A 15,812-nucleotide genomic window follows, 5' to 3' on the forward strand; every position below is an offset into this window, starting at 1 on the left:
CTATGCAGCTGTAACACTAAATTTCCTCGTTGTGGGACTATTAAAGTATTATTTTTATCTTATCTTATCTGTTATACCTTGACAGAGAAGGGAAAATTAAAATACACTGCTATAATAAAAATTAGCCCTTAAAAATACATTCATTAAATTTCCCTAAACTAACTGTATAATTTAATAATAACCTATACTGAATATCTTACAAAGCAAACAAAAAAAAAATTGCAAAATTACTTTATTAAACCAAGCTAAAAAACTTCTCCATTAAAAACACTTAAAAAGTAGCAAGAGAAACAAAAAGGGGGCAGAGGTCACGGCAACCCCAGGATTCACAATATGAAAGTGTGATATATTTTGCTGAGTGTCCATGTAGCTTGATCTATGTGGGAATCTCTTCTCGTGAATTGAGAATTAGAACATTTGAGCACATACAGAACGTTAAGGCTCAGGCCCTACCTTGCGGAAATGCAGCCAAAAAGGCATTGGATCCTTCCATTGAACAATTCAAACTTAACAGATAACCCATTGCAAAACGCTATAGATATGCCTGCCAGATTAATCCATTTTTGATTTTAAGGTACCGCACTTTCAGTTTATCATTTTCAGGCTCTTTCTCCCCCCTCTTCTTCTTGCCATTGGGACTCCTCAGGGCTCAGTCCTAGGCCTCCTGCTCTTCTCTCTCTACACAGCCCCCATTGGACAAACCATCACCAGATTTGGCTTCCGGTACCATCTTTATGCTGATGACACCCAATTACACACATCTTCCCATGATGTCACCCCTGCACTCATACAGAGCACCAGTGACTGTCTCTCTGCTATGGGAAGAAAACAAGATCCCCGGCACCGAGCCGTTCTTTGTGTAATACCCTTGGTATGCTAATGAATAAATAGAGCAAATCAGGTGTCCGCTCACCTGGCTTGGTTGTGTTGGACACAACAACCAATGGACATGGTAGTCAAGAACCAGTAGAAAACTGGGAGGCAGCTGCTTATGTCAGTCACAGGGACGTCAAACTGAGGCAGAAGGAAGGACCAGCCTTGCGGAGGACAGGCGGGGAATCAGTGCTCACCAAATTTTGACAAATGGAAGTCAACTTTATTAGGCACCACGCGTTCCGGGCAAACAGCCCTTTTTCAAGTGCAATATTGATCCCGCCACTATGGACAGATTGCTTGTATTGCTCTGCTATGTCACATATCATGTCCACTGGAGGATTCATGTGTTCTGCTGTGGTTCAATGTGAGCCTTTCTGATGCTTTTTTTTACTATAGACTTTAAATGAGAGATGTGCATGGCTTTCTATAGACTGAATAGGAGTATGTATCTACAGTATAAGCGAACAAAAGAATACCAGTATTACACTAACAAAATTTGAAATCTAAAGTGAATTTCTCATAATATTTTTAATTTGACATAAGAAAATAAGAGGTAGGAGTGCTGTCCTGTCTTATCTATGCCTTATCACTATAATAAAGTTGTTGTAATATCACACCTGTTGGTCCCATTTCCCTGCCATAGCTCAGTCCCATACTAATCCTGGATAACCCCTTTAAATTCTCCAACTTCTACTGACCTTGTCTAAACTGTAAAGCTGAAAATTGAGCTGGATAAAATACCGAATACTGAAATGTTACAAAATGATTTTTTGTTGTGTATAGTAAAAGAAATTACTAGGATCAACATAAAATAGTTTAGAGCAAAAACTTTATTTTAATAAAATGTCAGTTTCAGATGATACATTCTCATATATGCATTTTTGTGCTTTGTGCTGCATTTATCATGATAATATATATATATATATATATATATATATATATATATATATATATGATTATTAGTAGTTGTAAGAGGCATTATTAATAACTATGTCACTAATTTATCATTCCTTTGTTTTCCACAGATATTATGAGAGACTTTCAGACTGTGCAGAAAGTACAGCTAGAAAAGGAAACTGCTTTTGGCCTAACAACTTGGCGGAAAGATTCATCATTGGAATTCACACCAAATTTTTTTCGAACTGTACTTCGGACACAATAATATGGGAAGATCCTCCAGATGATATTCTCACAGCTCTTATTTTAATTCCTGTTTTCTTGACAGCAGCGATGATCAGTTTAGTGGTTTGGCGCAGCAAAATAGGTGATATTTTTGGATAAACTATTCCTCTGGATTTTCACAATGCTGTGACCAGCAACGATGTAATAAAGGAAGAACTGTCATCTGATGTTCACAAAATACAAATGAAAAACAATATTTAAAGTGGTTATTCAGAATTACAAAATATGGCTGCCATCTTTGAGAAAGAGCTCTACTTCCTCTCAGGAAGTGACATCACATCGGTCACATGACCATGCTGCAGCTCAGCCCCATTCATTTATTTTATTTCACTGCCTGAGAAGACGTGAAGCTCTATCTGAAAGAAAGTAGCCATGTTCTTTAATATGTTCCTGAACAATGGTGTCTGTGGTATTCGGGACACAATCATGATCTACAGTAGTAGAATTTTTTTTTTTATGCTCTTACTTGTTCTTCAAAGTACTTGACTTTTTCTCTGGAACAAATTCCTTTTCTTCAGAACAATACGCCGCAACCCTTCATGTACAGCTGGATTTTCAGGGTTGTTCACGTTGCTGTCCCTTCACAGCAAGATCTGTTTTGATTAGGGAATATAAAGACTCATAGCTGGATGACAGAACAACAGATGTTAATATTCAACATTGTCCTATTGTACACAACAGGATGTGGATTTTATGTGTCTTTGTAAAACCTTAACAATTATTGTGGAATGAAACTTAAAGGCTTTTTTTTTATAAACAGACTGACTTCAATTCTAGTTAGATTTTCCACTGCTGATATTACTACTACATTTGAAACTACCTTTTGTTCCAACTACAAATTCTTGAATTCAATGATCATTAAAAATTTTTTCGTATAGTTTCCTTTTAGTTGACAGAACAGCTACAACCTCTTTAGACATAGACTCCACAAGACCTCTATCGGTTTTCTGTGGCCTAAAGTCTACAGAGAATGAATTCCCCATAGGGTTGCCAATCACCTGTAAATTCCTGGACAGTCTGTAAAAACAGTTTCCAGTGTCTTCAAAATTACATTTGTGATTCTCTCTGAAGCTGGAGGAAGGCATGTAATTGTAATCATCATCATCATTTTACAGGTTATAGTAACTGCTGCTGTGTTCATGTTACGTTATATCAATTAATAAAATTAAGTGAATGAACAAATAAATCTAAGGATAAATCAAAATCAAATCAAATCAATACTTTATATTTGATGCAACCACCCTTTGCAATCAACATCTTCAATTCTTCTACACAGTCTAGTCATATTAATGTGACCACTGCCTACTTTTGACGTCAGCGTTAACTAACCAATCGCAGAAGGCACGTGTCATCAGCCATCTGGGTGCACTGATCATTGTGGAAGGCACAATGGATCAACACAAGTATACATCTATCCTTGCGGACCATGTTCACCCCTACATGCGAATTGTTTTTCCTCAGGATGATGGCATCTACCAGCAAGACAATGCGACGTGTCATAAAGCTCGCAGTGTACATGTGTGGTTCGAGGAGCACCAGGATGAGTTTATCATACTCCCTTGGCCAGCAAATTCCCCGGACTTGAACCCAATCGAGAAGCTGTGGGACCATCTTGATCAGGTTGTTTGCGCCATGGAGGCTCAACTGCGTAACCTAGTTCAGCTGGCCATGGCACTGGAGTCGGCATGGCTCAACATCCCAGTGAACATCCCCTCTCTTCCTGCACGTCTCGCAGCGGTCCGCTCTGTGAAAGGTGGTTATTCTGGATTTTGACAGGTGGTCACATTAATGTGACGGGACTGTGTAGATACATTTGCAGACAGTTTTTAAAAGAACTTGGCAAGGTTGTTGTTGCAAACATCTTGGAGAACTAGCCATAGATCTGTGGATGTAAGTATGCTCAAATACTTGTGTCTCTTCATTTAATCTCAGACAGATTTCATAATGTTGAGGTCAGGTCTCCATGGGGGCCATATTATCAATTCTAGGGCTCCTTCACCAAAGGTTGATCACACCAAATATTGATAGACTTAGATTTCTCTTTTGTTAATTCACTTAACAAAAGTAGACTATAAACATTCCTACACTATGTTCCAAATTATTATGCAAATTATTTTTTTGCCTGATGTTCCTAAATGGTTACTGCAATGACATTCAGTATAATCTTCATATCTTCAACCAGTATAAATCAAATTTTGTTGGACAGACTTCCCAATGATATTTTTTTCACAAATTAAAAAAAAATCAAAACCACTGTTCCAAATTATTATGCACAGCACTCAACAAGGATGTTTCAGAATTAGTCTTCCTGTATGTCTGGTCTGGGCTCACTGCAACTATAGTTGCTTGTAAGCACTGTTTACAGGTGGCCAACTAGTAGGTGCACTGTAAGCCCCTGGAAGACCCTACACCTTGAGGTTCATGAGACTCCAGAGGTACCAGCAGCTTCAAATACCTGTACGTTGCTTTGTAATGGTATTTTAGAAGTCACAATACTTACTTTTAGCAGACACAATCCCATCCATGAGTTTAATTGAAAACAAAAAAAAATTAATCTTTACGACACTTATATCCAAACATTCTTACGTTGCATCTTTTTTCTCCACATTACTGCATAACACTTATCTTTATGAATTATTATGGTTTTCCAAAGTGTTAGTAAAAATATTGGTTGTTGGGGTTTCTTTAAGTTTCCCAGAACAAAAAAAACACTCATGATGTTTTCAATGCAATTTATAAAGTATTAATACTGTATACACTCATATTATGGTAGAAAAGGGACACTGTAGATTATCTTAATAGAAATATGTTGAACAGAAAAGTAACAGGTCAGGAAATAGAGGAATAAAGGGCAGTGTCTCATTAGTAATAAACAAAATGATAAAATGGAACTTTATTTGGAATATAAAATTAAATTTAAAGTTAAAACCATAGCGAAGAATAGCCTCATTAGAGTGCAGAGTCCTCTAGTCAACCCTCTAAAAGAGACAGACAGTAGTAAGAATAGGGTAATGAAACTATGGATTCCACACAGGTCCTAATTAGTGCAATAATCAAAAATTGTATACACCTCTAATATAACGGATATTATGTATATAGGAAGACCAGCTAAGCATCACATCCATTGTGTGGAGGTAAAACTAAAATACAGTCTCCAAATGTGAATGTAAATACTTCAGCGTTGCTATGTATATATTATTCCAACTAACCAGTAGTAACATATTAAGTAAATAATGCCCAGATCCTGGAGTTAGGACTAAATTATCAACTAACAGCAGTGAACGCAGTCGTAGAATTGGAGACAAAAGCGTGACGCTAGAGGGCTGACAAATGTGTAGAGCGGTAACTAGGCTGCAGAGGACGGTGTGGCGCAAGCTTCAATAAGTAGATGGCAGTAATTTGGCAGCAGTGAGAGAAGTGAGTGTATTGCTACATTCTCCAAGACAACTGCCATAGTACAGATGCGGTTAGTTACCTGGGATGGCGTTGGGACATAGAAATGTGGGTGGCAGTCCCAGTCCACAATGCAAGAAGGGCGAGTTATGTGAATGGGGCAACTAAATATGGTTATGTGGAGTGGAAGCAACTAAGCTGTCCTTAGGGCATTATATCCCTAAGTCCACATGTGTTTCACATATACAGAATATAGAAACCAGCTAAGCTGGCTAAGAGGCCGTTTTTTGTGTGTACCAGTGAAACACCATCAATGTAGAACTCAGCTGGTGTTCGCTTACACATTATATACTGTTATATTTATATCTTCAGGTGGCTAACAACATATATACAATTTTTTGATTGTTGCACTAAGTGTGACTTCTGTAGAATACCATGGACTCCCATGCAAAACCTATAATGCCCGCTGGCAATTCCTATGTCTGCACAACTTATAGCTACTCCCTTTGGTGTACAGATCACCTGCCTTCTTGCTTGGACATGTCCAGCATCACATATTAAAATGCTTTTTAAAACACAATATGACTTTGTGACAAGTGATCATAAAGTGATGTGGTAACTATCAAATATATGTCTGTGCGTGACCAACCAGTGGGAGATTTTTGCTTTCAAAGATTTATTTATTTTTTTATCATGCCACAATGTTGAGTTTTCAAGACAAATTGAAATCTTTAACCAACTAGGAATTATAAATAGTAAGAATAGAGGGGTATGTCTTTTCAAGGATGTAATTAAAATATTAAATCTTTATTGTTGCGATTAAAAATACTAAAAATTACACACAAAAAAAAACACAAAATACCCAAGTGATAACCCTAAACCAGTATTGGGGTGTATACCAGAGGTATGTATTTTGTAACAGACCTGCAGGTCTACTATGCACCACCAATAATAACAAGATAAGAGAGACTGTACAACATTGAAACTAGTCCCTTCAAAAATAGAAACAGCCACTAACATAGAATCATAGCTGTAAAAAGCATAGGTCACCAATATATCAATAGCGGCCATGCATCAGTGCTGACTGGGCTGCGGGAGAGTGTACTAGCACATTTTTTACCATGTAATGAAGCAGACTTAGGTGGTTAGCTTAGGGAGCATTCACAGTACCGTCGGTGTCTGACAGCTAGAGTCCGATGCTAATGTCCGCGCAAAATCTTGTAGGGTTTTGCTGTCCACTTGAAAAATCTGACATCTTTGGGAACGGACAGTTAAGGACACCCACAGACAGTAAAAGAACGCACCCAATGTCCATTTAAATCAATGCAAAATATAACGGACACAGCTAGTGTCCGATGTTAATTTCTGCACAAGGTTTTCCACGGACATTAGCATCAGACACTAGCTGTCGGACACCGACGGTAGTGTGAATGCTCCCTTACTCTCGTTAAAATGCCTCTGATGAAATTGCTATACCCAGCTATAGAAACGCGTCAGGTTATATAATAGGCAGTCAATTCCCCTCAATGTCAGGTTACTAGAAGGAGTGTAGGAATTGGGAAAGGCTGAAATTGGGGAGCAAGGGAAACTATATACAGAATGGCTCCCTATAATTAACCCTTCCTACCCCTGACTTTACTGCATTCTGGGAAGGCTGGATTACTTTTGATATATTGGTGACTTACGCTTTTTACAGCTACGATCCTATGTTAGTGACTGTTCTATTTTTGAAGGGACTAGTTTCAATGTTGTATTGGTTTAGGGTTACCACTTGGGTGTTTTGTGTTTTTTGTGTAATTTTTAGTATTTTTAATCACTACAATAAAGATTTAATATTTTAAATACATCCTTGAATAGACATATTCCTCTATTCTTAGTAGTTATAATTCCATTCGGCACATAGACCTTAATTGTTACTATTTTCTTCCTTAACCAACTAGGAAATAAGTTCAGGACATTTATGTTACAAAGTTTCAAATGTGGTTTCTGTAATAAAATGATATTCTGTCCTTGCCATTGGGGAAAAGCTATACAGTATGTTAATTGTTTTGTGTGAAAATTTCTGTAATATAATTGACATTCACATTACTTCTATGGAAACTGCATTCTTCAAAACATTATTTACTGAAGTTGATAGTGCCCAGTACAGTTCAGTATGTTATTATTAAAGTCTAATGACTGACAACATGGAAGTTCTATTAAGTCACTAGAAGTCTAGTGAATTTGAAGACCTACATCCTGATCAAATAGTATCCCTTACAAAAATACCATTAGTTTTATGCCTCAATTATAATATGTGTCATATGATAATGTTGGAGAAACATCTGCACACTAAATGTTGTTAATAAATGTCTGTTGAAGTCTTAATTGTTCCATGTTTTGCCATGAATGTGAAGATTTCACTTATTTTTATCATTTCCAAAGGTGATAAGCATATTGTATACTATCAGTATTTTTTATTTTAATTTGAAAGTTAAATAAAAAAACAAGTTGAAATATTAAATAAATGATGTTTGATTTCCTCTTATTTCTGAACGTTCTATTATATTCAGTAACTTTGAAATTGCCGACACTGGTATTGTTATTGATTCGACTTGTTGACACTGATTTTCCTATCTCCTGAAAGGTTTCTCAGATTCTTATGCTAGATGCACAATAGTGTGATCTCTCCATTTTTCTGCTCCATCGGAGGTTCCAATAAATAGTGGTTACACACTGAGTCGAATGATCTGTGAGATATCTGTTGTTTTAACCTGGCAGAGGAAAAAGCCCAACATCCAGGACATCTTCCTCCACCGAATCTCAGGTGGACACTGCGACAGAGTCTCCAGCGGAAATTCCGGCACAGATTTGAATTTAGCCTTAATCTGCTGACATTATATTTTTTAGAAATTTCAGTTCTGGGATACAATGAATATAGATGTGGGGCCCCCATTTGAATGATCTAAGCTTACTATAGCATATTGGCCAGGGTTCCCATCATTCCTTATGGTATCTCGTGCCCTGCTATGGGAGGGTGTTTTGGGGGTCATGTAGTCATTATGCTATCCTAACTTGCCAGAATAAGCATAAGTTATTTGATATAGTTTTTGTATAGTTTCACTGGGTAAATTTAGCAAATTTAACAAGACTAACAACAATTCCTTGTTTGCTCAAGCATGGCTTTTCTGCTTTTTTCATTCATTAAAAACACAAATAATTGAGCAGCTAGTCTGGAAGTAAATGTTCCACAAATCTGCCACATGTAGAAAATCAGAAAAGAACCCTTGAGAATGCTTATTAAAAATATTAACATAATTCACAGTCTATAGGTTTTATATTTCCTATTCTAAATGTCTATAAAAAATACCGTTTGCACAAGTTATCTTAATTTCAAAAGAAACACTGCTAAAAATTGTAATGTTGGAAATATGAATCAACTATATCAGTAAATGAGACATGCAAGCCTGTCCAGAAGATAGCAGGCATACACTGAGCAATAAATGGAAATGTATGTACATACAAAGTATACCATGTACTAATTACAACCCCAATGCTAAAAAAGTTAGGATACTTTTTAAAATGTAAAGAAAACGAGAATGCAATGAATTGGAAATCTAATATAAGGATATTCTATTCACTACAGAACATACAGATATTTCCAAAGTTGTTACAAATGTTTCCATTTCATCTGAAAACAATTAAGAATTTAACAATTAGTGACAGCAACAAATCTCCAAAAAGTTGTGGCAGGATCACGTCTCCCATTATGTATCACCCTTTCTTCTTTATACAACAGTCTGGAAACATTTGGGAAGTGAGGGGACCAATTGCTGAAGTTTTGGGGAGGATTTTTTTCCTCATTCTTGTCTGATGTAGACTTCTTTACTGGATGTTTCATTTCATAGTGCACATTGTGTTGACAACATATTCAAGCCCTTCCTTGGAAGAGATGTCTGAATGAGAGTAAATTTCATTCTAAAAGCTGTATATAGTATTCAGCATTGATAGTGCCTTTTAAGATGTGCAAGCTGTCCATGTCATAGACACTAGAGATGAGCGAAAAGTAAAATGTTCGAGGTTCGATATTTGTTTCAAGTTGCCCCTCAATATTCGACTACTCGAATTGAATATCGAACCCTATTATAGTCTATGGGGGGGGGGGGGAATGCTCGTTTCAGGGGTAGGCAACATTCGATCAAATTATGCCTGCACTACAAGCGGACATGCGCAGTCGGCTCTGCCCAGGCCCGATGCCTGGCAGAGTGAATTCAGAGCCGGAAGACGCCGCGGGGAAGCTGCACGGAGAAGACTTCTAAAGGTAGGAGAAGAACCAGCGCTGATTGGCCGACTGTATAGCATTCGACCAATCAATGCTGGTTCTGCATCGAACTTTCACATTTGAATAGCGAGTGGTACTCGATCGAGTACGAGTATTTCGAATACCATAGTATTCGATCGAATACCTACTCGATCGAGTACTACTCGCTCATCTCTAATAGGCACTAATGCAACTGCATACCATAAGAGATGTAGGCTTTTGAAGTGTACACTGATACCAAGCTGGATGGTCTCTCTACCGTTGAGTCCACAGAACACGTTGTCCATGGTTTCCACAAAGAAGTTCAAATTTCAGTCCATTTTCAAATTTCAGTCCCATCCACACATTTCAGCAAGGTCCGCACAGCGCAATTGCTGTAATTTCCATGGTTTTGGAAATCACAGCATGTCAATGATATCTACTGGAAACTCTGGTGGTTTCCCTATAAGTATAATTTAAGCAAAAAAAAAAAAAAACTGTAAAAAGTGCAGCAAGAAAAAACTCAATGTGTTGCCGCCACAGTTTCTCCCACAGTGCTTTTTTGCTGCGTCCTGCTACATGGGGCCTTAGCCTACTATGCTCTTTTAATACACATTTATTTGACATAGTTGAAAATTAACCCTTTTTATCATTAGTTCCAGTAACCTTTTGTCTTTGTCATTAGAGATGTGTTGTTGCCATCAATTACTAAATTTTTTAATTTTGAAATGAAATGGAAAAATGTCTCTGATGTTCTATGTTCAACTGTGAATACAATATGGTTGTATGATATTTACAAATCATTGCATTCTAGTTTTCTTTACACTGTACTCCGTGCCCCAAGTTAGGGTTATGTAAATGTTACCATATGTTTATGTGTGGCCTTCAAATGATTAAGAAATACTACAATTGGATGCCTAACCAGTAATGGCCATGCATGCTTTATTAGCTATTCAATAATATCCAAGTGTGTGTATATGTGAATGAGTTCCCTGTGTAGTGGCAGGTGGGCTTTGTACTGTTTGATCAAATGTGTATAATAAAGAACCTCTAATTTATAGATTATATTTGGTGATTTTAACAGTATCAGTAATGCCTTTGGATTTCTATTTCTATATGCTCTATATTTTTCTCAAAAAAGATTTCAGTTATTAAGGGGGAAAAAGTGATGGTCCTATATGGAAAAGTAATTGCCCCTAAACCCAATAACTGGTTGTACCATCAAGCATTTGTGATAACTGCCAATGAGTCTTTCACATATTTGTGGAGGGATTTTGGGCCACTTTTCTTTGCAGAATTATTTTTATTCAGCCTTATTGGAGGGCTTTGAGTATGAATTTAAGGTTATGCCACAACAATTGGATTTTTTTTTTTTTTTTTTTATCTAGCATACAGATGTTGTGTGCTTTGAATCATTGTCCTGCTGCACAACAAAAATATGCTTGAGATTAAAGAGGTTTTCCGGGACTAAGAAAATGTAACTAAAAGCAGGAAATGCTTGTTAAATGAATGAATAAACATAACTAAGTACCTGTATGTGAGGACCATTTTTAATAGAAATAGAGTGGATAAAACTTAACTTTTACTACAATAAAGCTAATAATGAGTACCTTTTTCGAATAGCCCCTCAATATTTGACTATTCGAACGATTATTGAACCCCATTATAGTCTATGGGGAAAAATGCTTTGTTACAGGGGAAACCACACTTCGACTCAGGAGAGTCACCAAGTCCACTATGACACCCCAGGAAATGATGCCAACACCCTGGAATGCAACTGGGACAGCAGGTGAAGCATGCCTGGGTGTATCTGACATGCCCAAGTCCCAGGATTACCCCACTATCTTGTCGGGATCTCTGTCAGTTTGGGATATGCAGGAGCTGACCTTTTCCCATAGGAATGCATTCACCAGCATTGATTGGCCGAATACCATACAGAGTACAGCATTCGGCCAATCAACGCTGGTTCTGCCGGAGGAAGCGGAGTCTAAGATCGGTCGACAGCAGTCTCCATTGTGGTCCGATCTCAGATGTAGCAGTATTGAGCGCACAGCTCTGCTACACCTGAGATGTAGCAGAGCTGGCCGTGCGCTGAGCTCTACTGCACCCCAGATGTAGCAGAGCTGAGTGTGCGCCGAGCTCTGCTACACCAGAGATGTAGCAGAGCTGAGTGCCGGAGGAGGCGGAGTCTAAGATCAGGCCACAGTCCGATCTCAGATGTAGTAGTGTTGAGCGCACAGTTCTGCTACACCAGAAATGTAGAAGAGCTAAAAGATGCATCTCTGGTGTAGCAGAGCTCAGCGCACACTCAGCTCTGCTAGATCTCTGGTGTAGCAGAGCTCAGCGCACGGCCAGCTCTGCTACATCTCAGGTGTAGCAGAGCTTAGCGCACACTCAGCTCTGCTACATCTCTGGTGTAGTAGAGATCAGCGCACACTCAGCTCTGATACATCTCTGGTGTAGCAGAGCTCAGCACACACTCAGCTCTGCTACATCTCTGATGTAGCAGAGCTCAGCGCACAGCCAGCTCTGCTACATCCCGGGTGTAGCAAAGCTCAGCGCACACTCAGCTCTGGTTTTGCAGTGCTTAGAGCACGTCCAGCTCTGCTACATCTCGGGTGTAGCAGAGCTCAGTGCATGGCCAACTCTGCTACATCTCAGGTGTAGCAGAGCTGTGTGATCAACACTGCTACATCTGAGATTGGACCACAATGGAGACTGCTGTGGACTGATCTTAGACTCCGCCTCCTCCAGCAGAACCAGCGTTGATTGGCCGAATGCTGTACTCTGTATGGCATTCTGCCAATCAATGCTGGTCAATGCATTCCTATGGGAAAAAGTCAGCTCCCGCATATCGCAAGCTGACAGGGATCCTGATGAGATAGAGCCCCAAAGAGATGTTTGAGTAACATTCCCACCTAAATAAAGGTAATCCCTAGCTAACCCTGCCAGTAAATCTATCCCTGTCTCACAGTCACATAGTTCACAGTCTCATATGACCCGGATCTTAAATTCACTATTCGTATAAATTGGAGGTCACCTGATTTAGCCAGCCAATTACTTTTTCCGATTTTTTTTCGATGCCTCCGTTGTCTTAGTTCCTGTCCCACCTCCCCTGCACAGTTATTGGTGCAAACAAAGCGTCAGGGAAGGTGGGAGGGGGTACACATTTTTAGTGCGTTTGCCTTGTGGTATTCGATTGTAATTGAATACCTTGAACGGCCTGCTATTCGATCGAATATCAATTCAAGCGAACACCGTTCGCTCATCTCTACTAAATAACAGAAAGAAAGACGTCCAGTATACCTACTGTAGTTACACAACAAACAAAGGCACCCTTATATATTTATTGGTTTAGATCGGTAACCATTTTTAGCTTTATTGTATTAAAAGTTAATTTTTATCCACTCTGCTGTGATATTTGTATTTATATGTGGATTTACTATTGAATTGGAAACAAGGTCTTCCTTCTGTAGCCTCTGCTGTTTATGCCATTTTTAATAGAATAAATCTTCATGCTATAGACTATATTAAAAACTCATATTTATTATTACCCATTTATCCACCTTATGAAGATAGAAGTGCGGGGTATGTGTATTTGGACCATTTTTACCTTTCCTCTTATTTCCATTTTATTCAATACTTCCTGGTTGTGGGTCTGTCAGTACATTTCCAGACAATCCCTCTCAGCATTCACCCATTGCAGCTTTTAACAGTTTTTCATTCCTCCCAGCATACTTACTTACTTATGTATGTGTATATATATATGTACATACATATGCATATATCTATATACAGCATATATAGATGCATACATACATACATACATACATACATAAATATAGGTATGTGTGACCGACTGCTTCACTCCAAGTGTGGGAAGGAGCACTATCGGAGATCCTTCCTCCTAACCGTGGTCAGGCTACTTAATCTACATCAGGCTAAGTGAAGATCACTCCGCACAGAGAACTAAATGATCCTGAAGTCTTTTTTTCTTTAGCTGCTATGACTCCTAGTATTTTTCTCCTATCTGTTATTCTGATCTTATGTGTTTCTGCTTCTGTAATATATTACTATTATTATCCTGTATCTGTATCATACTGCTGTAATACACTGAAATTTCCCCATGGTGAGACTAATAAAGGATTATCTTATCTTATATCTTATCTTATATGTATTTACCTATATACATATACAATATATATATATGCAAATGTATGTGTATATAAGAATATGCATGTGTATCTGTACATATATTGACTGAGAATGTCTGTAAGGCTGAGACCCCAGCATATTTTGTGGAGGATTTGGCTGTGTTTTTTGAGCCAAGGCCATGAGTGGCTACAAAAGTAATAGGAAATATATAGTAAGTACTTATACTTCTACCTTCTTACAATCCACACCTGGCTTTGACACAAAAAACACCAAAATCTTCAAACAAAAAAATCTGTGTTTCCACAACATCGGGCCTCAGCCTAAAACATAATCACACAATCTGGTCCGATTTGTTTTCATATCCAATCTACAGGTATGTTTCTCCATCTGTACTAAGAAGTTGGGGCACTATAACACTATCACTGCTTATTTTATTTTCACCTCTTTGCTATTGGTATATTTTGAGACTTCTAAAGTGGCCAGCAATGAGTCCAGACCTGAATCCCATAGAACACCTGTGGAGAGATCTCAAAATGGCGGTTTGGAGAAGGCCCCCTTCACATCTCAGGGACCTGGAGCAGTTTGCCAAAGAAGAATGGTCTAAAATTCCAGCAGAGCATTGTAAGAAACTCATTGATGGTTACCGGAAGCGGTTGTTCGCAGTTATTTTGTCTAAAGGTTGTGCTACCAAGTATTAGACTGAGGGTGCCAATACTTTTGTCCGGCACATTTTTGGAGTTTTGTGTAAAATGATCAATGATTTGACATTTTTTCATTCTCTTTTGTGTTTTTTCATTGCAAGTAAAATAAATGAAGATATTAATACCAAAGAGTTTGTGCTTGCAATAATTTTCTGGAAGAAAATGAGTATTATCTGACAGAATTGCAGGGGTGCCAATACTTTTGGCCAACACTGTAGTGATATCACAGACTTGGGAATTATTAACTCCCTAAAATAAATGTTCCCCGTGTGCGATACTGATCTATACACTGCACTCCACTGGGAACACTGAACCATCTGTAGAGTGCTATGTGATGGTGTAATATCTCAATCCAGAACTACACCTCTTTAATAATCTTCTGCAACCTAGAGAGGAAGACATTGTGCTTACTCAGCAGATCAAAGCTATGATCCTTGAATACAAAACCAAAAGAAAATGTGGAGGAGATAAAAAAGAGAGTTGATATGAAGTTAATGTCTCTTCTATCAGAGTAAAGAAGATTTCAGCCTCTCAATCTTGTGAACCAAAAAACAGAACTGTGCCTTGAAGTATAACCTGTCACTGGCTTTTTTAAGAAGTTTGCCATCTATCCTGACTTAAACCCAGTCTGAGGTGGCCCCCCAAAAATAGCACCTCAGCCCAATGGCCGAGCAGCAAGCATTAAAACATTGCCTATCAATCTGAGACAACTCGTTAACCCTTCCTTAACTTGAGCTTTATCACTTTCAATGGTTACAGAGGAACCATTATGTTTATGTATATTACTTGCAAAAAATCTCATAATAATATTAGAGAAAACTGATATATCAGCAGCCTCAGTAGTTACATGACCGCTAAGGCCAATCAGTGACTTCAGCGGAAGGGAACTGAGATGTCACAACTGGTGAGAAATTCATCAACAAGAAAACAGCCGAACAGACCTCCCTGGGAGGACACTGGAGCATCGGGGACAGGTGAGTATGTTTTTCTTTTTGTTTCTTTCACCTCCTCCCGACTATTTACAATTAGGTTTATTTAGCTTGGACTACCCCTTTAATGTGCAGGTAATAGTACAGTGTGTAGTTGATTTTTAGGTGATTGTTTGGTGCTGTACTAGCCAACGAAGTTGGAAGATAATTTGATTCTGGAGGATTAAACCCTCGGATGCCGTAATTAATAGAAATCACAGCATCCATGGGGTAAGATCACTCTCCTTCCCCACGTTG

The 15,812-nt window shown here is 38.3% G+C and overlaps 1 protein-coding gene across 1 annotated transcript in view; it reads left to right on the forward strand.

The window, feature by feature from the left end:
- The window catches only part of RAMP3 (receptor activity modifying protein 3), a 129,198-nt gene extending 121,325 nt beyond the window's left edge, over nucleotides 1–7,873 (forward strand). Inside the window, exon 3 of the mRNA XM_075271165.1 lies at nucleotides 1,902–7,873. Coding sequence (XP_075127266.1) covers nucleotides 1,902–2,157 — 256 coding nt within the window. The 3' untranslated portion in view covers nucleotides 2,158–7,873. The remainder of the gene's footprint in view (nucleotides 1–1,901) is intronic.
- Nucleotides 7,874–15,812: the final 7,939 nt, after the last annotated feature.

Source organism: Leptodactylus fuscus, chromosome 4, assembly GCF_031893055.1.
Source record: "Leptodactylus fuscus isolate aLepFus1 chromosome 4, aLepFus1.hap2, whole genome shotgun sequence".
Lineage (NCBI taxonomy): Eukaryota > Metazoa > Chordata > Amphibia > Anura > Leptodactylidae > Leptodactylus > Leptodactylus fuscus.